Raw genomic sequence first — 22,752 nt, 5'->3', positions numbered from 1 at the left:
CTTGTCCACAGTTGTCTGTATAATTGAGATAATTCCCATGACTGGGTCGTTGTCTAGTGGTTTATAAGTCTGCAAGTCTTCTAGTAGTTTTCGACATCCTTTGTCGTAGAGTGAGGTATCCATCAGGACGAGTGCTCCAACTCAAGATTCAAGACAAAATGTCTGTCAAATGCGATTAGTGATTTTGGAGGTTCTACATTCCCTCAGCAGGGGAGGTAATCTGCCTAAACTAATGGCCCAGACAGAACTGTTCTGGATCAATAAACTTGACGCAATAACCCCACTGGGCCTTAATGAGGACTTTTATTTAGGTCAATTTCTGTAAACATTTGTTTCTATTTTGTTTCTAAGATTCCCTGATTATAACACCTTTTAGGATGGTACTGTTAATAGATTGTACACCCTTCCGTTTTTGACATGTTGATATGTAAAAGTTGGATATTCTGGATAGTCAACATTGAAACACAACAATGCTCTCCAGTGTACTTTGATTGTTTTTATTGCAATGACCAAACCGTTGTCCTTATCTTTTTCATTAATGCAGCTTTCAAGGATGGCCCTTTAGCCGTTTACACCATTATTTTGTAGCAGTAGGCTGTTGCAGCTTGACATGCAACATAATACCTTTTAGATTACTATTTTTGATTTTTTTTCACTTTTTGTTCATAGACACACAGTGAATAGTGAGCCTTTATAACATTCTACTTTCACAGACCCGAATAGCGCGTGACAACAGTTACATTATCACTTTTCCTCTACTTACCTTCATAATGATTACATGGTGGCGGGTGACGTGTTATTGACGCCGCCCGCCCCCACGCATCCTGATATTTCTTGACATTACGCCGCTCACGCGCTCCATCATTGAGTATAAATAAACAGTCTGCGGCAGATGCGGTCTGAGAACTGGGCTTCCTGACTGCATCCCTGCCGTGGACTGTTGCTTCTTCTATCATCTAATTGAAAGTAAGTTCTCTTTTACACCATAGGGCTATTTCTTAAGCCTAAACAGACTACAGGCACTTATGCTCTTATTCTCCCATAGGAGAACGGAGCTTCCTCACTAGACTACCTTCAGCAACCACTGCTCTCTCCCTGTACTTCAATCCACTATCTTACTGGAAGAAGGGTGAGTTCTCCTTCTCCCCACTTCTTCGCTACTTTATATTCAGGCTCTATTTATTTATTTGAATTTTTTCTAGGCATTATTGTGTCTCAAGATAGTATATCTATGTAAATTAAAGGTTCATGATGTTTAGAAATCTTGTTAAAACTACATTATTTTCAAATCTTGGTCTCACATGACACAATATTTAGGTACCAAATGTACAAAATGAATCAAATCATTGCACTCTCAACAATTGTACCCTAGCAAGGTCAGGTTCATTGAGGAACTTGTAAGGGGATGCCCCTCTTTATAAATTGTTTTTTTTTACTGTTTTTTATAAAATGTGATTCAACTTGGTTAGTTATTTTTCTTTTGACCTTTTGTAAAAACATTAATTAATGTTTGATTAATTATTTGTAGATTAAAGTGAAAGAATTATTGAAAATGTATGCCCCTGATGAAGAGAATATAAATCTCGAAACGCGTTGGGCCAACCTGAAAATAATACAAAAGGAGAAGACATCTTTTCCTCTAAAACTAACAGAATTATTGTATGTCATTCTTTGAATGTATTGAATTACATATCACTGTCACTCTAAAATTGTATACACTGTATGTGTGTAAAATATACAAAAAGCCTTCTCTAAACCAATCAGACCTGTTTTTACATCTCTTTAGGCTTATTGCCTCATTGACAGTGTGCAGGGGACGCAGCTTTCCTATATTTATTTAAGGTCCTAGAGAGGTTCCGGTTTGGCCACTATTTCATTACTTGTGTAAAACTGCTGTACCCCCGCCCCGCAGCTAGAGTGTGCATCAACCATACTCTGTCACAGTCATTGCAAGTGGGCAGGGGGACGCGGAAGGGTGTCCACTTTCCCCTCTGCTATTTGCACTAACCATAGAGCCGTTGATACATGTGCATAGGGGCATCTGTATTCTGGGCCGCCAAAGGTGATCTCCTTATATGCTGATGATACTCTCCTATACGTCTGGAACCAGGGGGCCAATCTTGGGCTCATGATGGATACAGTGCATGAGTTTTTGAGATACTCTGGGTATAGGGTGAAACGGTCCAAGTTTGAACTGTTTCCGCTCAATGGCTCCACGGCTCCACCGGTGGAGATGCTGTGTTTCATGTGGGTCCCCGGATGCTTCAGATATTTTGGTGTTATGCTATCTAGGTTGCAGCAATCGCTCTACTCTGATAATCATGCAAGGTACCTGGAACAGTTGGGTGCTAAGCTACGAGTCTGGGCCAGTCTCTCTATTTCACTGCAAGAACGGCTTTATTTGCTAAAGATGATCATACTTTTAAAATGATTGTATTATATATGCAACGTGCCGGTTTGGCCTTTCAGGGAGTTTTTTACATGACTACGATCGCTTGCGGTGAGCCTTGTGTGGGGGATTGGGGCTGCTAGGATCAGCTAGGATCAACTTGTGGAACCGTATGAGCCTGGTGGACTGGCGGCACCTGACTCAGAGTGGTATTACCTGGTGGTGCAGGCACATTTCACGGGATACTGGTACTCGTCAGAGGTGAGGGTGGTCCACCTAGCCGTAGAGAAATACGGCACAGCGCCTACAGACTTTAAATCTGCCCTGTTCAGTGATAAATATGTTGACTCCTGCTCCTTCGACCCAGTGCTCCACAGTGAATGCGTGCGCTAGGAAATTTCTTAGATTGGCTATTACTACCGCTTACAATAGAGGCATACCTTTTAAAGGAACTACCCTGGGCTTTCCCCTACTTATGATGCTGGAATATGTAAAGCATGGGACAGTGGTGAGAAGCTGGTTCTGGGTGACCTATTCCCTGAGGGACGGTTTGTGACATTGGAAGAATTCAAGGTTAAAATGGGGGGGCAATTTCACAAAGACATTGCAGTATTATTGTATCAGAGCAGCACCTCAATGGTTGTGGCCTTCATTCCTGCTAGAACATGATACATATGATTGTCTCACTGCAATAATAGATGGGGAGACAGTATGCGGATGATATCGAAGCTCTATGGCATAGTTCAAACGTAGCAAGATAGCAAGAACAGGGCATGCTACAAGTGGGAATGGGATCTGGGTAGTGAATTTACCGACGTACAGTGGCAAAGGTGTTGTCTCCTTACTAAGGAAGAGTTATTGAATCCTGGATATCGGTTGATTCAGTTCAAAATACTTGACCAATTGCACTATACCCCTGCTAAGATTGCTATGTTTTCTCTGGATGTTGAGGATGAATGTGTGAAATGTGGTTATACACAGGCCAATACGCTCCACATGTTCTGGAACTGTCCCACTGTTGCCCAAAATTGGCATGCTGTCGCTGAAACACTAAGGGCCTCATTACACGGTAGGCGTTATGGATTTAACGTTACCGGTAACAGAATACCGGTAACGTTAAATCCCAGTGCGGATTACGACCCGGCTCACCGCTATTAGCGGCACCGCTAAGTACGGTGCCACTAATAGCAGGCAGGCCGCGTGCGCGTGATCCTCCATCCCGTAAATTACGCCATGCCGCTATTAGCACAGCATTACAAGGCTAGTGGACATGCCAATAGCGGCATGGTAAAGCCCCCCAAACCCCTTACCGCCATGGTGCTAATACCGGCATTGCGAACCACCCGTTAAGAGAACTGAGCAGTGTTCCCACCTGCCAAAGGTGGACACAATCAGCACAGGTGGAGGCAATGGAGACTGTGGCAGCTCAAAAGGAGCACACCACACCCCTTCCCACACCCCTTCCCACACCAAGATGGTTCCAATACTGGCAGCATTACATGTCCTGGAGGACCTCATTGCAGCGCAGCTGCAACAACAACAGGCAGCACAAAGGAGACGCAGGAGGAGGAGGAGGAGGAGGCGGAGGGCAAGACAGGCACAGCAAGCACCACCACGGCACCTAATCATACCACAGAGGCACCCACCAATCCCCAGGATCAGAGCCAGTCCATTCAACCTAACCCCTGAGCAGATACACACCCTGTACCGTCTGGACCAGGTTACCATCACCAGCATCGTGGACCTGATACACGACGACATTGTGAGCTTCATAGACATCAGAACTGCCATCCCCCCGCTACTGAAGGTGGTGAGTGTGCTCCACTTCCTGGCCACAGGCACCTACCAGCATACAGTGGGACAGATGCATGGCATCTCACAACCAGTATTCTCCCGCACGCTGAACCAGGTACTCGATGCCCTCCTGAAGCATGCACCTGAACACATATACATGCCACGGACTGCCCAGGATATTGCAAACACAAAAGTTGGCTTCTATTCACTGGCAGGCATCCCAAGTTGCATCGGGGCCATCGACTGTACCCATGTGGAATTGGTGGTCCCACATCACAATGAAGTATTTTACCGAAACAGGAAGCAATTCCACTGCATCAATGTCCAAATGGTATGTGACGCCAACAAGATAATCACACATTGCTGTGCCCGATTTCCCTGATCAACCCATGATTCCATGGTCCTGCGGAACTCAACTCCATCCCACGCTACATGGAGCGACAAACCGCACAACGTTCGTGGCTACTTGGTGAGTAGCAGGGCAAGCATATGGCAGCGTGATTGGGGGGGGAGAGATACATAGTCCAACTGGGTGTGATTGGGGGGGGGAGAGATACATACCCGAAATGGGTGTAGCTTTTCGGCTATCGGCAAAATGCACATACAGATGTACGCCAATGCCCATCTGGGAAGGCGGCAACGTACTTTAGATGAACCGACATGCAAGTATAAGCTGCACAACACAGATGACATTCCAGGTCTAGTAACATTAAACATCCATCCACATACACATTGCACAACATTCATGGCCACAAAATACAAACATTTCACACATGCCATCAAGATAGTCATCCTGAATTAGTCCAGCACAACATCAATAATGCAATGTTCCCTATAATGCATGCAAAGGGATCACCCCTAGCCATAGCATTTCACCACGCACCTATAGCACCACTGCAGTGATGCCTCTCTGCATGGCAACATCAATGTTGGAATGGCAGTACACCAGCAGTGTTGAACCAAATCTGCCTGGGCCCAGGGACTCCGAAGACCTCGCCTCACCCAGGACATGTCAATTACTGTTGGAGGCATTAATGGGGCATGTCCACTTGCAGGGTCGATCTCCCCCTTGCACATTGCTGTCACACAGACCATCTGCATGTATGCAGTGAATTGTGTACTTGAATCACAATGCAATGTCAATTTGTGTGATATGAACAGGACGCTCTTGAGGTGAACAGTAACAGGACCCCGTTCGTTCCCCCATACAGGTGGTGCGGGCTATCCCCTGAAGACCTGGCTCCTCACACCTGTACGGAACCCACAGAACAGGCACGAGGAGGAATACAATCGTGCACATACCCGTACCCGCATCGTGATCGAGCAGACTTTTGGCCTTTTGAAGTCACGGTTTAGGTGCATCCTGTATGGACATGAGAAGGCGGTCAAGATCACCATGGCATGTGTCATGCTGCATAATATGTGTATCAGACGGAATGTTCCACTGCCCCTGACGTTGAAACAGAAGCACCTGATGAGGATGATGATGGTGATGAGGACGGAGGTGAAGGGGATGCAGGTCTTGCAAGAGGGGATGGGCAGGGGGGACGTGCTGTGAGACAGCATCTGATCAACCAAATATTCTGAGGAACATGTTTTCGTACTGTCACATGGATATGGGTAGTAATGCACTGGTGTATGTTTGGAAGCACGCAATGGACCCTGTCGCCAATAAAGTACACAAACACAATGAAGATGTCCAAGCCTGTGTTCTGATCAGAAACCAGTGTATTGAGTAACGGAAAGGTGAAAAAGTGCAAGTCCCAAAACATCCCACCACCATTACCCCCACCCCCCACAACAGACCCATAACACCCTTCCCCCCACCCCCCACAACAGACCCATAACACCCTTCCCCCCACCACCCACAACAGACCCATAACACCCGTCCTCCCACCCCCCACAACAGACCCATAACACCCGTCCCCCCACCCCCCACAACAGACCCATAACAGCCTTCCCCCCACCACCCACAACAGACCCATAACACCCTTCCCCCCACCCCCAACAACAGACCCATAACACCCTTACCCCCACCCCCACAACAGACCCATAACACCCTTCCCCCCACCCCCCACAACAGACCCATAACACCCTTCCCCCCACCCCCCACAACAGTCCCTCATGTGTCTGCCATTTTTGCGTTGGCCCATGCACGCAGAGGAATCGCCATTGACCCCCTATTTGCCATTGTCTGTAGCAGCATTTGGAGGATGGGCAGACGTGCGCCTGGTGGTGCGTGTTGAGCGCCGGAGGGGGCTTGTCTGTCTAGAGCCGGAAGAAGACGATGGGGCAGACTGGCCTGGTTGTGAGAAGTGGCGGTCCATTGTGTCGGCCATGCGAGTAAGGACCTCCCTGAGCCTGGATATCTCGTTACACAGCCTGTCAGTGTTTGCGTCCATCCTCTCAGTGGAGTGCCTCGCCGTCTCCACAATATTCTCCCTGAGATGGGCAGCCTCCTCAACATGCTGGCCAACCAGCACAGTCAGTTCATGTTGACGCTGCAGGATGTTGGTCAGTTGGAGGACAGTGCTGGGTGATGGTGTACTGGATGCTGTGCCCTCAGATGCATCCACTGCAGCAGGTGAAGCCACCATGGGGGACATTATGGCTGGATTGCTGTCCTCAACAGTCACATCAGACCCAGGTGTCTGGAATGGTGCTGGCTCTGGGGTTCTAGGGGGGCTTGGGGTGTGCATCTCCATTGGCCCAACTAGGGTGTCCTCAGGATCAGATAGGGGGGCAGTGGCGGCTGCCTCACCAGCGGAGCTTGCCGCAGCTGATGGTGGGCCCTCGGTGGCTGGTATTGGTGCCTGTGGGTTCACCTCTGGTGGTGGGGCTGCAGTTTGTGGTGCAGCTACTTCTGCCCTGGCAGTGGCACTCCTACGATGTTTCCTGCTCATCAGGTGTGACCTCCCCCCCTTGCCCCTGGATGTTGTGGGGGTGTCCTCCGAGTCCTGTGCCCTTGGCCTCTTACTCGTAGCTGGTGCCTGGGATGCATTAGCGGCATCCTCACCATCTGTATGTGAGCCTGTCAGGGACAAGAAGGGGGTTGGTATTGGTTGCGTTTCAATATACTTAATGCAGATTACATTAGATATATGATGCAGTTGTGGCCATTGGGACTTAGTAGTTGTGGATGCAGGTGACGTGCCAGTTCAGTGCCTCATCCATGCATGGTTGTGTTTGGAACTTGTCTCTGGTGATGTGTGCGTGTTTGGGTCTGACACTGACATGGTGAGGGATGGATGCATGTGTTTATGTGTGTCCATGCATGAGAGGAGTCTGTGCTCACATATGGGGGGAACAGTATATTCACATCGCATCCTGTCATGTGTACACTCACCTCCATCCGAAGTGTTACCCACGCCGTGCTCCATGGTGCCTACTCCCTCAATGGATTCCATAGCAATCAGGTTTCCACAGGTCACCTCCCATTCTTTCAGTCTGATTGGTGAACCAGCTCCACCTGCACTGGCAATGCAGTGGTTTTCCGCAAGGATGCCCCTCACCCGCAGTCTGAGGTCGTCCCACCTCTTCCTGCACTCACGCACCGTGCGGGTGCTGGTGCCCACTGCACTGACTTTGACTGCAGCTTGCTCCCAGATGGCTTTTTTTTTGGAGTAGTGTTGGCCGCCGCATGTTATTGGCAAAAACAACCTCTGCATTCTCAGCCAGGGTCTGCGTCAGCATATTCAATTCCTCTGCTGTAAATTTCTCCTTGTGCTGCCTGTCAGTACTTTTTTTTAATGCCTTGGGCATGATGCAGGTGTCCCGGATGATTTTGAACTGCAAACGACTCAAAACAGGTCCAGGGGGCAGAGGATGGCAATGGATTGTGTTTTTAAAGATGGCTGCCGTGCTCTTTCCCGTTCCTGTGCGATGACGCTATTTGCGGTTCCGCAATTTAACGGTCACCGCTATTTGCGGTGACCGCTATTTGCATGCAGCAGGAGGGCCGAGGTGCAATCTGCACTTTCGTCGAGGGTGGTAGGTGACGTTTTGGGGTCTTTACTGCCATGGAGGTAGGGGGTTTACTGGTATGGGTTATGCTCGTGTCCGCGTACTCGTAATGGTGCGTTATTAGCACACTCTTGCGAGGCAGACACGTTGATAGCGCCATGCCGGTATTTTGGAATTTTTACCGCACAACGTGTAATGAGGCCCTAAGAGACATTGTGGATATTCGCCAAGTTATGTCCCCTATCAAACATCTATTAGGTGATATTGGCAAAGTGTTGGTTGCTACTAGAAGGTTTTTTAATCTTGCCTGTATGGTCACTAAAAAGTGTATCCTTTGACACTGGAAATCCAAGCTGGTTCCGACTAATGGGGAAGGGATGGGAGACCTGGTGTATACCAATGAGAGGGAAGAGACCTTTGTGAAAACAGTCACAGCCTGTAGACTCAAGGGCATTTGGGCTCTGTTGCATGTGTACTTGGCCCGAACGGAGGATCAGCACATTGCCCATCAGCAGGCTATATAGATGGCTGGTGCAGCTGTGATTCAATGCGATGGTGGGGGGGAATGGAAGTTGATGTCAGTCTGGAGGGTGGGTTATGCTTTGGCCCTTATGTTATGTTTATTATGTTATATTTAGTTCCTTATGTTATTTTTTGTGCCTTCCTATGTCGAGGTTGTGCGGTCTGTCTGTTCTGTTTTTGTTAAATATAATTTAACAATCATCACGTTATAGCATATCCATACAATCTGGAATCACACAATCAATTATAAGCCATACTAATATTGGCTTGAACCTGAACCTTATACTAAGTATTATGTTATGGAAAGCACAGTGAAGTGGGCATCTGCCCCTTTATTTCTTGATGTAGTTTTAATTGAGATCATTGTCTAGACCATGTGCGTCGCAATGGACGTCTGTATCTCTGTGACCGCGCAATTACATCACGTGCCAGGACGTGTGACGTCATGATTTATATATAAACACTAAAGAGGATGGCGCTCGCTGTGACCACATGCAGGATTCCAAACATGGCAGGGTGGCCTCTAAAACGGGCAACAAAGCATATATGGAACTACTGACCTAACGAGGTTCTTTAATTTTCAATACAGGAGTAACCGGTTCTTGGTATGTGTACTGGAACATCATTATCTTCCTCAGCTATTGGGCAATGACAAAGGGTGAGGAACATTTTATTTTTGATACATTCATCATACTGTGATTATAACTAATGATCGACAGGCATCCTAACTGGTTGCTTGGTTATCATCATGTTAATGTTAATGTTAAAGGACATTTGTACCGCGTACTATCACCACCGGAGTGGTCCCTTGGCGCTCTGGCGGCTCTGAAAGAGGAGGGGAGGTTGAGTTAGTGGGAGGAAGCAGGAAAAGTGCAAGAGAGCAGTGATGTGCTGTTGGCGGCCTCAGCCCGGTGGGTCCGTTGGCTAGGCCTGTGGTGTTTGCGGCCGGTAGTCGTCGTGTACTGTTGTGCAAGGCTATGTGTGTTTTTGTTTTGTTGTTGCAATGTAGTGAATGAAGTTTGTGCGGTTTGTTGTGCTGTAGGTTTTGGTTGTGTTTGGTTTGGAGTTTGCGAGGTGTATGCAGAAAGGGAAATTGTTAGTAGGGTTGGTTAATTTGCGTCTCTAGCCTGAATTGAAGCACTCGGCTTGCATAGTCTCTCCTGTTGCGGCTCTGTAATGATCTGGGTCTGACTGGCATACAGGTTCCTTACTCCTCTAGCCCCGCCTCTAGCATGCTCTCTCATAGCTCCCCTTAACCTCCATTCATACTCCTGTGGCCAGTGCACCTGCCAATGACAACCTCTCAGGTAGTGGGGTGATTGCCAATATCTCGATAATTCCACACCAATGTGGTACCTGGCGGTACTTAGATTGAGGGGCGGGCAAAGTGTTGGTGGGATTGTCTGGGTTAGTTGACTCAGTCTCCGTGCATGCCGCCTGTGTTCCTGTCTATCCGGTGTCACCCATTGATCTGCCGTGGGCTTTACTCTCCCGGGTCAGGGATGTCCGTGTCTTTACGGTTTAGTTATCCTTTTTTCCAGTTTCGGTTTCCAGGTTTAGTCTATGGTGTTGTAGAGCCAGGTTTTTAGTGATTTCCTGAATGAATTTTAGGTGATCTTCAGTGTTTCTTATTTCCTTTGGGATGTTGTTCCAGGTTTTTGCGGCTAAGTGGTAGAAGGAGGTGCCTCCAAGTTTTTTCTTAAGGTATGGTTTGAGTTCCAGGTGGATTTCGTTGCTCGATCGGAGGGGTCTCTTTGGTTTGTAGACTGTTATTTTCTTTTGTAGGAATTCTGCTCCTTGTCCGCTGATTGCCCTGTGCGTTATGCACATTGTTTTGAAGGTGATGCAATGTTCTACTGGGAGCCAGTGTAGTGTTTTTAGGGCTGGAGTGATGTGTTCTCTTCTGGATAGTTTGAGGAGTAGTCTTGCTGCTGCATACAGATATCATACAGATATAAACAATAGACTGATCGCAATTAAAAACATCAAATGTGGTGAATACACACGTAGGTCAGAATTTTATATTCGGCACAAAATGGTCAAACAGCCAAAGGGCTTAAAAATCTTTTCAGTTTGAAATGCCACCTGTGTTGAATGTGACACAATTAGAATATATCTAAACTATGATCACTGACTCACATTGCAAGATTTGCATGAAATTATGGGTGATTCATCATGCACTTGATGGTGAAGGTATGTATACAATTCTTAGCCATACAATGTAAGTCTATCAATCACTGAGAAGCAGTAACAAATGTTCATATTCAGGTATAGGGATTTAGCCCTTGGAATATTGGATTTTCTAACAATGTGTTTTGCTCTCTCACCAACCTCCCTATCATATCTCTCGAACCTCTCTTTTTAATATGAATTTTGTTTGTCTCGCATTCTTTTTTATATTGATATTATACTGTTTCAGTTAATCTAATGTTTTCTTATAAATGTTGACAAATGCTAAACTAGCATTGACAAAGACCAAGACAAGGTCGAAACACGTGTTGGCTTACTGGCCATGTGATTTTTGAACTAGATACACACTGGCTGTGTGAAGGATGTTGTATAAACTGTACACCTGTAAACTTGGTTTATTTATACTTCAATACAAAACTGTACAATTTGATCTGCTCATATCCAAGTACATTTTACCAGTAGAAAGACGATGGTGCAACTAAAGAAGATATTTTTAAGACAGGAGCATGGGCAGTAAACTGTTTCCATATTTATTAATATTGTAACATATTTGTGAGCATTTGTCTTATGTAGGTGATTGTCTTTTTTTATTGTTATAGCAGAGTTAATCAACTTCACAATATTTTCTCACATTTTATACATCCATAATCACAACCAATTAAATACATTTTTTCACAAGAACTCTAAAATGCATAATTACATAAAATTCATAACAAGGAGCAAACTAACTAACTAAGAAAAGAGAGCACAAAAGAAACAGACACAGAAGGCATTAAAACCAACAAAATAGTTCCTAACCTACAGCTTCAACAATATATACAATTCATGACAAAAAGGAATTCACCCTCTAAAAGATGTAGTAATGAAAATGTCTTCTAATAAATACTTTCTAAAAACCAAATCTCTTACAAAGCAATTTGCCTTTCAAGAACCTTATCTGCAAGAACTTTAATTAAGTATGTTTTCCTCTCCTAGTTTTCTCTAGGTGTGGGTCAACTTCTCTGCATCAACAAGCGGTATAAATATTTTGCTTCAATCCATCAAATGTTTGCCATAAACACGGGACACGTTTTGTGTCTAGCTTAGACACATAAGCCAAACACAAAGCTGTACAGTAAGATGTAAAAAAAATAAAAAAAATAGCAAGTGATTAGGAGCTAGTTACTGTGTCATCCAATTTCAAGGCATGCAGCATTGCAACTGTGCCCAATCTAAGAGACAGTATCTGCCCACTAAATATTAAATGCCACAGTGATTCCAAAGAGAGTGTTTGCTACTGTTCCACAGCTGGTTTTAAATATTGGATTAGCATTAATGCAAGTGGCTCACAATTCACCAGGAGATGTTGCAATTTTTCTTCTGTGTTAGGGTTTTTACAAAATCGGCATATGTTTTCACGTGGTTGAATCAATTTGCGTCTGGCCTGAATTTCGTTGGTACTCCATAAGTTTAGCCTCATGGGCATGAAGTGTGAGCGATGTTGCGGCAAGTAAGATTGGCACAGATATGGCTCCGGCACGCTGAATTGTTTTATGATCAAGGGGCTGATTTTTAAAGTCCGATAATCCAGACATTTAATTCTTGTCTGGATCCAATCATGATGGAACAATTTAGTTTTTGCCCTTGCCGGGTCCTGAATCATTACTTGCATTGGCTAGTGCCTGAAGCACTACCAATCTCGATGACCACACAAAGAGATCGTCAGATTTAAACATGTGCTTTGGCAAATTACCTATAAGCAATGTTGAGTCAAAGGCCATAAGGCATTTTCTAAATAATGCTATTACTTAACAAAGGGATCTTGCAAATAATGAGATCTAACTTGTTCCTAATTATTGCAACTGGAATGCAGCTAGGAAGCCTCAACAACCGTCTCCAGTATTTGGACTCACGTTTATTCCAAACTTGGACCGGTATCGCTTTTTTTGTTTCAGATCCATACAAAAGTATAGGAGTCACTTTTTGCAAGTAGAAATTAAGAGCAGGTAACAACGAGAATTTACTGTATTTGTTTTGGAATATGACAGCTTGTGAAATAGATCTATTCAACTTAATTTCCAGGCATGTGTAATGTGCCTTATCGTCAGCACAATCTGTCAGGCTCACACCCAAATACATATAATGTCTGACCTGTTCCAGTTCTTTCCCCTGCAACATCCACCTGTTCCTCTTTTTACCATGTTTTTTAGTTCCATTGCAGATCATAACCTTTGTTTTCTTGGCAATGCATTTAATAAGCATTGTAAGCATTGAGAAGTGTTTGATATTAAAACAAAATCATCAGCATACAAAATTGCTGAGACAAGTTTGGAAGCTAATTTTGGGGCATCGGCAAGTATTCCACCAAAGGCACCCTGGATGTCCGCTATTAAAAAATTGAAAAGGGCTGAGGCGAGGCTACACCTCTGCCCCAGCCCTCTTCGAGTATCAATTTGAGGTGACAATGTGCCCTCCAGATCAAGCCTGATCTGAATTCTGGTGTTCGTGTGTAACTCTCTAATTAAGTCAACCAAATGCTTGCGACAGCTAATCGCGACAGCTTCTCAAAAAGCATTTCTCTCGATACTGAGTCGAACGCTGGACGCATGTCGATGAAAACAAAATATAGCGATTGTTTCAAAGGGATGTAATGAGAGATAATCGCTTTGAAGGTCAAAAAGTTGATTGTTCTTCCCATCCCTGCGATGAATCCTGTCTGAAATATGTTGCGTTGTGAATGCTGGATTGCCCATTGGTTAAAATCTCGCAATATGATTGCCCATTGGTTAAAATCTCCCAATATGAATCTAGAAAATATCTTTCCAGGAGCATCAAGAAGGGCGATCAATCTGTAGTTGGTCGGACAAGACTGATCGCCCTTCTTGAAGATGGGCACGACAACTGAGCGTCTCCACAAATCAGGGAGGCAATTTGTTTTCAGGGTTTTTTGAAACACCTTGTAAAGAATCTGGGACCATATGTGGGGATGTTGCCTGAACATCCAGTTGCTTAAGCCGTCAGGGCCCGCGGCTCGTGAATTGCTAGATTTCATTATATAAAACAATACATCCTACTCCAAAATCTTCAAATTAATATAACTGTTAGTTTGTGCATGCTGCCATTCCAGACAACCATCCGGCAACTTATACAAGTTGGAATAGTGGGCAATCCATTCATGTTGTGTAACTCCATTTATCTGAACCGCCAGTTGTCCTGAATGGTTAGCTGCATTCAGCAGGGCCCACATTTCAGACATATTTTTTGTGTATATAGCATTTAACATAACTTCTCCATCATGTTGGGGGAGAATCATTTTATGTGACTGTAGCCAGTTCTTATATTTGCATTTTAGTGATCGAATCACTCTGTTGCATGATGAAACCGGCAAGCTGAGGGCTAGTTTTTTCCGCTAACGTAACTCACTTTTGCGAGCCTTAAACTCAGAATCAAAGGCATGCTTTGATTGAAAGTGATTTCGAGCAACCCCGTTAGAGTGGTGCTGAAATAACTGCAGGGTAGATGTATACTATTCACCTATCAACCTAGATTTCTTCAGAGAATGTAGGGATCGTTCATTCCATCGAAAGCGTGTTCTTGCATTATTAACATACGGTATCGGAAGATACCTCTTTAGACTGGATTTATGTTCAACTACCTCTAGGGTCCACTTTACCGCAAGTAGTTTGTGGTCACTATGGACCTGAGGTATAATTTCAAAGTCAAGCGTCCGGCTAAAGGGGGTGCTATCCATGAATATGTAATCAATCACAGATTAGCTATTGCCACGTTGCGATGTGCTTCTAGGGGGAATATCTCTTGCAAATGCACCATTGAGCATGAGAAGTTGGCGATCTGTCATCAGTCCCAACCGCCTAAGCACACTGGGATTGTTTTTTAAAGCATTGGGTGAATGGCACTGTAGATTTAGATCACCAACTATGAGTGTGTTAATGATCTCTGAGGCTTGCAATTGTGTCCAGTAATAGTTCCAAGTCTCTAATAAAAGTGTTTTGTCAGAAATGGCTGCCCGATTGCGATAGATGTTAATTAGAGCCATTATATTATCTTGGTACTTAATTCTTACCATTTGTAAATAGTGATTGGGAGCTGCCCAGGGAAAAATATCTAGACTCTGATTACTTGCCACCGCAACTAACAGACCTGAGGACGCTCAACCTCTATTATTGGGTTTGGCTGGGTTCAAAATTATCTCATACCCATCCCACAAAGGTTGTTCAACCAGCCATGTCTCTTGAAATGCTAGAATTTGAAATGTTACCATGGTGCCCGGACCTGAGCGAAACAGATGTATAGAGCCACAATTATTCCAGCTGGCGAGCGAAACAACCTTTGTGTTCTGTTGATCGACTAGTTACAGCATAGACTGCTCTTCACAGTGTTTATAGCCATCGCGACCTAAGCCAGGTCTTTGTCCATAAATTTGCGAAGTTCTCCACATGTGCTCATGTGTCACCTTTTTTGGGAGGCACTTTTGTGCTTCCCCCTTTAATAGGGAAGGATCCTGCACCAATAAAAAGCCCAAGACGAACAATTCAATTTTTGCTTGCCAAATGACATTTCTGACCACATTAGAGGCAAGCCATATTTTCACTATTGTGAACTCATTTTCGTTCAAGAACTCTACTTGCGAGATGTCAACCGAAGTAATGTCTTGCAGGCTGACAATTTCTTCAGAAATCGCTAATACTGAAGATCGATTCAGATCATAAACTGGGAAGGGGGCGGGCCAACATTTCAAAATGAAGCAGTAGTTGTGTTGACTTGATTTAGGTATGGGAGCTTTTTGCTTGGCAATAGTATTCAGTTTCATGTTGGATTGAATAGTGGGAGAAGCATCTCTGGCAATATCCCTCGAGGCTGGGACGGGCAAGACTACTGACAATGCTTTTGTAGTCATGTGTTTGTCAAGGGACTTCAGGATACACTGTTTTTGCTGTTTGAGAAGACCCTCGATTGATGATTGAATTAGAGCTCTACTTTGCAGAGAAATATCATTACCAGAATTGATATCTATAGACTGAGGAGCAGTCATAGGTTTTAAGGCATTCTCATGGAGTAATGGACGAGGCTCGAGTTGTGAGGCCACGCAAATGGGGTTTTGCAAGGGAGTCAAGGCTTGTGTATCAGATATTTCGATGCAAGTCTTGGCTGAGCCAAAGGGCCCTTTGGATATTTATTGTTGGTTCTCTTTTAAACTGCCCTCCCCAGCCAAAGCCGCAATCAGTTCGTTCAACGGAGCATGATCTGGTGGAACTGTCCTTTTTTCTTTAGCACAAGTCAACTTATTTTTTGGGAAAGTAGTTTTGGTTTATTGCATACACCATAATGTACTCTGGCTCGTGTGGGTGCAGACGAAATCACGCGTTTAACAAATTGTTTCACTCTTGTTTTAGATTGTGAGCATATGTTTTTTTGGTTCTGTTTTTTTTTCTAGAGTCACACTTTCTTCTGCTTTCTTGTGCGCACCAACTTGGAACATATTGCACGTAGTCAGCGATTTAGTTCCTGCATTATTAGCGTGTTTCAGAGCTGGCATGGTTGGACAAACGCTCACACCATTAATCTCACTTACTGCCACTACCCACTACCTTGTCTACACCATTCTCATTTAAAGCTGGGGCAACAGACCCGAATAATGAATTGCCAACAACATGTTTTGCCCCCTCTAAGCTAGAAGCTAGACAGCACCGGACGAATTATGTGGGAGATCGTCAGTAGAACACATGACGCTCACCGAAGCAAATCCGTGGGCTGCATGCGCTGGTCCACATCTTTGTTGAGAGTAGGGGGTTCAGCTCTAGATTCATACCTTCTATCAAAATTATTCATCCATAAACTAATATCATCTATCTGTTTCGATTGTTGGGAAATCTTATGATTCAGAGTCTCAAATAATCTAATCAGTGATGAAATAGATTAATTCATGGCTTGAAGAGTGATTTGGATTAAGGGAGACCAGTTTTGGGCCTCTAACTGTGGGTCCCAGCGTTTTTTTCCAGAAATATATATGTGGGGGGAGACCCCCCACATCCCCCCACCTTACCCCTATATATTTTGTATTCACTTTACCCCCCCACATGTATATATATGCAGAAAATTGGGGGTCAGACTTTTGGGGGTCGAACTTTTGGGAGTAGTTTTATGAACTGCCTTCAATCCCTGAAAAAGGAAGTGACATCATAGGACAGATAGAACACCAAAATGCAAAGAAAACATAAATAAGAAAACTGCTTTGAAAAAGGTTTGAAAAATGAAATAGATACAATTAGCTTCAGAATGAGAAAGAGGCCTTAGCCAACATATTATTTGTAAAGAAAACCATAGTTTATTTTTGCAAAAGCGCTATTCCCCTTTAAGAAATATACTTGAACCTCCCTTGCTACAACTGTCATCACACCCAGGTCCATCCCGCAACTCCTTTGTGAACATGTTCACATAACTCACTCATACCTCACTCATTTTTTACCTCCAACAACCTTTTAGATGCTGGAAACTCAAACTTCTGGCTGTTAGGCCCCCCAGATCCTTCACCAATCAGTTTCCTATTCTACCCAACATCTCTGATAATGTTAAATTAGAATTGAAGTCCATCAATGGCAGGTATCCCTTTCTTGAAACTATCACCGGAAACCAAGTGATTCTCTTCTCTATCAACAAGCCTCTCATCACACCCCAAAATCAAGTACCATTTAATATACGCTGTAAGTAATGACATAATTGTGCATAGACTATCTTTAGTCCCCTCTTGACTTAAGTTATTTTTGGAGAACCTGCTCTGTTGATGTGTTCTACAACACTCAAAAATAGGAAACAAAATTGGAATAGAAAAAATACCACCTTGATGTAAATTCACTCAATGAAGGTTTTGCCAATCTCCCTATCAACATCCCAGTGCAGCCATGCTTTGTGCTTTCATGAAAACAATCTCACCATTAGTCTACAAATGCCACCCCCTGCAATAAAAATGGTTCCTTTAATTACTCTGTGAAAACATTTTGCCAACTAGAACTGGAAATGGCATGGCACAAATTCCACAATGTTGCCACCAAACAACTGTTTGCCACCTACTGCATTACCCATTTTAAAGTTGTATTTGTTTAAACAATACGACTTATTCCATACAAAGTTATGGAAGCCAATAACAGCTGTTCAAAATATAACAACACAAAGTAGCATAATACTTCATCACATTCGATTCCATACTGTAAGTTGGAGAACATGCACACATGTTTAAAAAGCTTCTTAACAAAGTTTATTTTTGTTGGTCAGAATGAGGAACAAAGTAATATGACACAACATAAGAGGAATTCCTGGGTGTCCCAAAGGTTTGTGTTCAACCCAAACAATCTTTTCCTTCTCAGGGTCTAAGAAGTTCACCCCTGGGTCAAGTGTTTCTCAACTTCGACTACGCCCTACTTAGTTTCTCAAGGATGGGTTGGATGATTGCCTATAGTGTCCAGGAATCTCAGGAGGGATGTTCTTTAAGCAAAACAGTGCAAGTCATGAAGAGAAATAAAATGTGTGATCTGGGACCTATTTTAAGGGTCCAGATGTTGAAAGTCCTTCTTTACTCTACACCCTACTCTCAAAGAACCGGAGGTCCAAAGTCCATCCCTAGTCCAGCAAATAAAAACAAGCTCTCTCAGGCTTCCACCCAGGACAGTGATGAAGTGCTGTGCTCCTGCATAAGTCTTGGCAGATGCTTGGTGTCTCTTCATGGCTAGTTCATATTCCAGACTGTTGCACTGGCACTGACATCTCCTGAAGCTGGTGACATTCTGTGACAATATGTTTTCCCTCAAAGGAACTTGGTGATGACCTCATGCAGCTACTTGTAATTGGTTATTTATAACGCGCTTAATACCCAGAGGTTTCTAAGCGCGGACCCAGGGATCGAACATGTGTTGCCCTGCATCGTCTTGCTTCCAAGGCGAACGTGTTGCCCTTAAGCTATCCTCCCGAGACTGGGCAGGACCATACAACCCTTTGCCCTTGGGGTGATTGCAGTTTAGCAATGAGTGTAGGCATTTGCCCCAACAGGGCAATTCTGTGTGAAATTAATTAACCCTGTACCCAGGTCTATTATTTGTCAAGTACATCTCCCTTGTATTTGTGCTGGTGCTGTTGCTGTGTCCACTAGGGTCTGGGTGTTTGCTCTCAGCTAGCTTTCTCTTGGTCTCCCTTTTGCTTATCTCAATTCTTACTCCAATATCTGTAAGGAGTTTTAGCTACTATTCCCTGAGCTCTGAACCACAGCTTCTCCAGCTTTCCTGCACGCTAGTCCAAGCTTTCCACCAGCTTTGACTCCAGGTCTAGAACTCCTCCTTTCATTTGCACAGGCTCACTCGGACCTTCTTGACAGGGCCCCTGTGCCAGGCCCTCTGTCCTTGGCTACAGCAAGCTTCTAGCCATTCCATCCTCTGATTGCACTCTGTGCTGCTTTCTATTCTGCAAGAACTAAATCTTATCTCCTAATGACGCACCCTCCTCCTGATCCTCACCATCCCTGTGTAGAGTTCCCTACCCTATTTTATGTGTGTCTGGATTGGAGGACTGAAATAGAACACACTTCAATTTGTGGATCCATTTCACTGTGTGTATTGTATTTTCTAATTGGTCCTTTCATCATAGTTCCATGTGTTGTATATTTTGATTCTTGCCACTACTCCTGCTTTCATAATGGGCAACTGGCAGGCAGGTTGGGGGTTTAGAGTGTTTTTGCAATGTTTAAGTCATGCAGATCTAAGATGGCAATCGCATTAGCTCAGGACAGCCTTTTTAACTCAATCTTCCATGTAGTACTCTCCATGAAAGTCATGGAGGCATTAAAGTCAGTGTGTGACTTGCGAGACTCGAAGCCCCTGTGCAGTCCGCTTAGGTTCAGGAGCATAAATTTCTGCTTGCGAGCATTCCCAAGTTCGCACTATTGGGCTGCTCGCTCTGAATATAGAAAATGTTTGTGTGAAGCGGCAGATTCATGGTTGGTCCTACTCTCTCTCACCAACAAATCCCTGCTGGAAGGGACTGTGCCAAAAGCCCTAAAAAGCTCACTGATTATGCCCCTCCTCAAAAAGCCCTACCTCGACCCAACAGAACTGAGAAACAACAGTCACTTGGCGGGAGGCATAAATACCAAACAATGCAAGTTAGAAATGTAAACTCTAACGGTATAGCACAATTTGTACAATGGCAATCTCAGTGTTCACATTATTTCATGACAAACAAATGAAGAAACTCTCTTTTGACATGGGCTTTTTGTCAAATTGAACTGTCAACCATAAAAAGATATGGTTGGGGTATGGGAGGTTAAACCTTTTAAAAAGAAAAATAATTAACAATGAAGACAAGGTTTACAAAACAGGAAATGATAAGAGAGATGAGAGGACAAGGTGGTGGAAATCCCTGTATCAAAAATATAAAGTAATCAAAACTTCCCATTTCAAGCAATTCGCCAAAATGGCTGTCATTTATACAAAACACAGTTTTTGGCAGTTTTCCTAAGCAACCAATTCTAGCTGTTTAAATAGAACAGTGAAAATATATGTGAATACAAATCATGAAAGGTACCTGATTGCTGTTTTCTAAGAGATAATTGGGGAGAAATATCTTTGTCTTTGTCCATCGTAAATCTAGGAAGTAAATGTGATAATACTAAACATTAAAATGATTGTAAACACAAACACTCAGAGGCAGTGCGATCAAATTTATGTGTAGCTTAACATCAAGCAACTGTATTTTTGGAATCCCTAACATATTCAGTGCTGATGAAATATAATAACTTGATACCAAGCTAAATTAATTGTATTAATCAATATTGAGATTTTAGTTAATCAGACTTCATTAAATGAGAAAAGGTTATGCACCAAATTAACTTTCACTTCTAAATTAGATGCTTCATCACATTAACCCAATTTTGTCTCTAGAAAACAGTAGGGAAAGGACTGAATATTGTGTGCACAAGCTTAAGATTCTGAGATGGGAAAACACACTGGCATGACACAATTGAGTCCCTAATTCCCCCCCACAACGTTCCCCATTTGTTGTCTGCATTAACTTAAACCACTTTCCAAAAATGTCTCTGTCTGGATAGTGTGACAAGGCCAGTACCCTGGTCTTGTCAAGAGAGGGTGGAAACCCCTCTCAACTGGTGGTGAGGGCGCTGCCAGGGAGAATTCCAGATAGACACATTGCTGTGGCCTGCACACCAGTTTAGGAAGACAAATTCAACTAATTCAATGTTGTGTAATGAAGTTTAGATAACATTTTGGGTGCAGGGAAGAAAAACACAGCTCTGGCACCGAAAGCTCTAACTAGAACAATGACCTACTAAGTGTCTTAAAGTGATGGACACTCCCGTCCCCTACACACCTTCCGTACTGAGCTAGTCAGTCAATAATTAGTCTATTTAGTATCTCATTCTGAATAGTATATCTGCATGATAACATGAAATGTTTTAATCTCAATGGATATTTATAAAATAACATTTAGCAAGAAAGAAGGTTATAGTGATCTCTGTATGGACAGTGGGACAAGGCCAGTACCCTGTTCTTGTTGAGAGGTGGTGGAGACCCTCTCAACCCGTGGGTGAGAGGGTTGCCAGGGAGAAATCCAGAGCCAGCCCTACCCCTGAGGTGAATGGTGGCAGTTGAGAGGGCCTTAATGCCTGGCATCTTGTGCCAGAATGTATCTCAGCAGTATACCTGTGTCTCAAGCCATGCCTCCATTGCAAGATGCTTGGTGGTGTTCCTCTTTTTCATTTAAAGACTGTAAGGGATCGAGAGTAAGACTCGGACACAGTGGCATGCTAAATGTTGGCTATAGACTTTAATTGTCAAAATAATATCAGGGGGTTGGGAAAATGTTATCTATCACTAACTCTACGAGGTGTTGCCCTGCCTCAATAAAATGAAGGATCGTCTTTGTCAGGATGTTAAATAAATAAAGCGTCCTCAGTCCTGTGTCCAAAACCCTAAACTGGCCCTTACATGCTAAACTAAATACAAGGTGAAAAGGGGTATTTCTCTGAGCTATAAACTTATAGCTTATTCTTGAAGTTTCAAACATAAAGTTCTCCCGTCCCCGAGATCTCTTCTAGTGGCTTTAAATATTGTTTTAACACAGTTACAATTTATCCAAGGGGGAAGGCTCTTCCCTTGAATCTTCTCCACAATATACAGTTCGTTTGAATTACACTTATCGTTAAAGGGATCTGGTTTGTCCCTTGTCCATTTAATCACTATTCCATGATTCCAAAAAGGGGTTCTGACCCCTGAGCTTTCCTTAGTTCTTCTTCTCTCCCTGCTATACTCTCCTGCCAGGATATTGTAGTTTATCCTTACAAAGGAGTATGGGTCCTCCCTTTGATCGATGTTCCATACCTTCAAGGTGGGGTTCTTAACCCCCTTTGCTCACTACTTCTTTCACTCCTGGTTTACTTTCCTGCCAGGGTATCACTACTTTCTGATTTGGGTGAGAGTCACACACTGGCTGTTTGCCTGGTTCACTACCAGGGCCAGGGCTTCTTTGCTTTCTTTTCACTCTTTCTTGTACCCACACTACAACACTTCTCAAGTACTGGGTCACTGACCCTTGCTTTGCAAGCTTTGTATTAGTGTATTTTCTTTACTTGGGTTATCAACACTATTTGGTTCTGTACCAATTCTACTGTTTTCACGTAGGCTTTTCGCAATGTTTGTATCCCTATTAATTATATTGCCATCTCTTAAGCTTTTGCATTGTTAGTCTCAAATCTATTTCCTTTACTTAGGCATTTCTCTGCTTCTCACACGTTGACCGGCAATGCTTTCCGTGAGCCGCTTCGTTCCCGCTTGGATTCCCTCTGTGTCTAGCAGCTCCAGCTGCCCATGTCAGAGTGGCGTGGCAAACTGCTCCCA

At 43.8% G+C, this 22,752-nt stretch overlaps 1 protein-coding gene across 1 annotated transcript in view; it reads right to left on the bottom strand.

Moving 5' to 3' along the window:
• Positions 1-22,752, bottom strand: part of LOC138521314 (leucine-rich repeat-containing protein 37A-like) — a 1,201,733-nt gene that overhangs the window by 99,217 nt on the left and 1,079,764 nt on the right. Inside the window, exon 14 of the mRNA XM_069634057.1 lies at positions 20,426-20,487. Coding sequence (XP_069490158.1) covers positions 20,426-20,487 — 62 coding nt within the window. The remainder of the gene's footprint in view (positions 1-20,425; positions 20,488-22,752) is intronic.

This window comes from Ambystoma mexicanum, chromosome 13, assembly GCF_040938575.1.
Source record: "Ambystoma mexicanum isolate Mex_15411 chromosome 13, UKY_AmexF1_1, whole genome shotgun sequence".
NCBI classification, from domain to species: domain Eukaryota; kingdom Metazoa; phylum Chordata; class Amphibia; order Caudata; family Ambystomatidae; genus Ambystoma; species Ambystoma mexicanum.
Note: the sequence above shows the minus strand (reverse complement) of the source record. Positions and strands in the feature narration are given on the sequence as shown.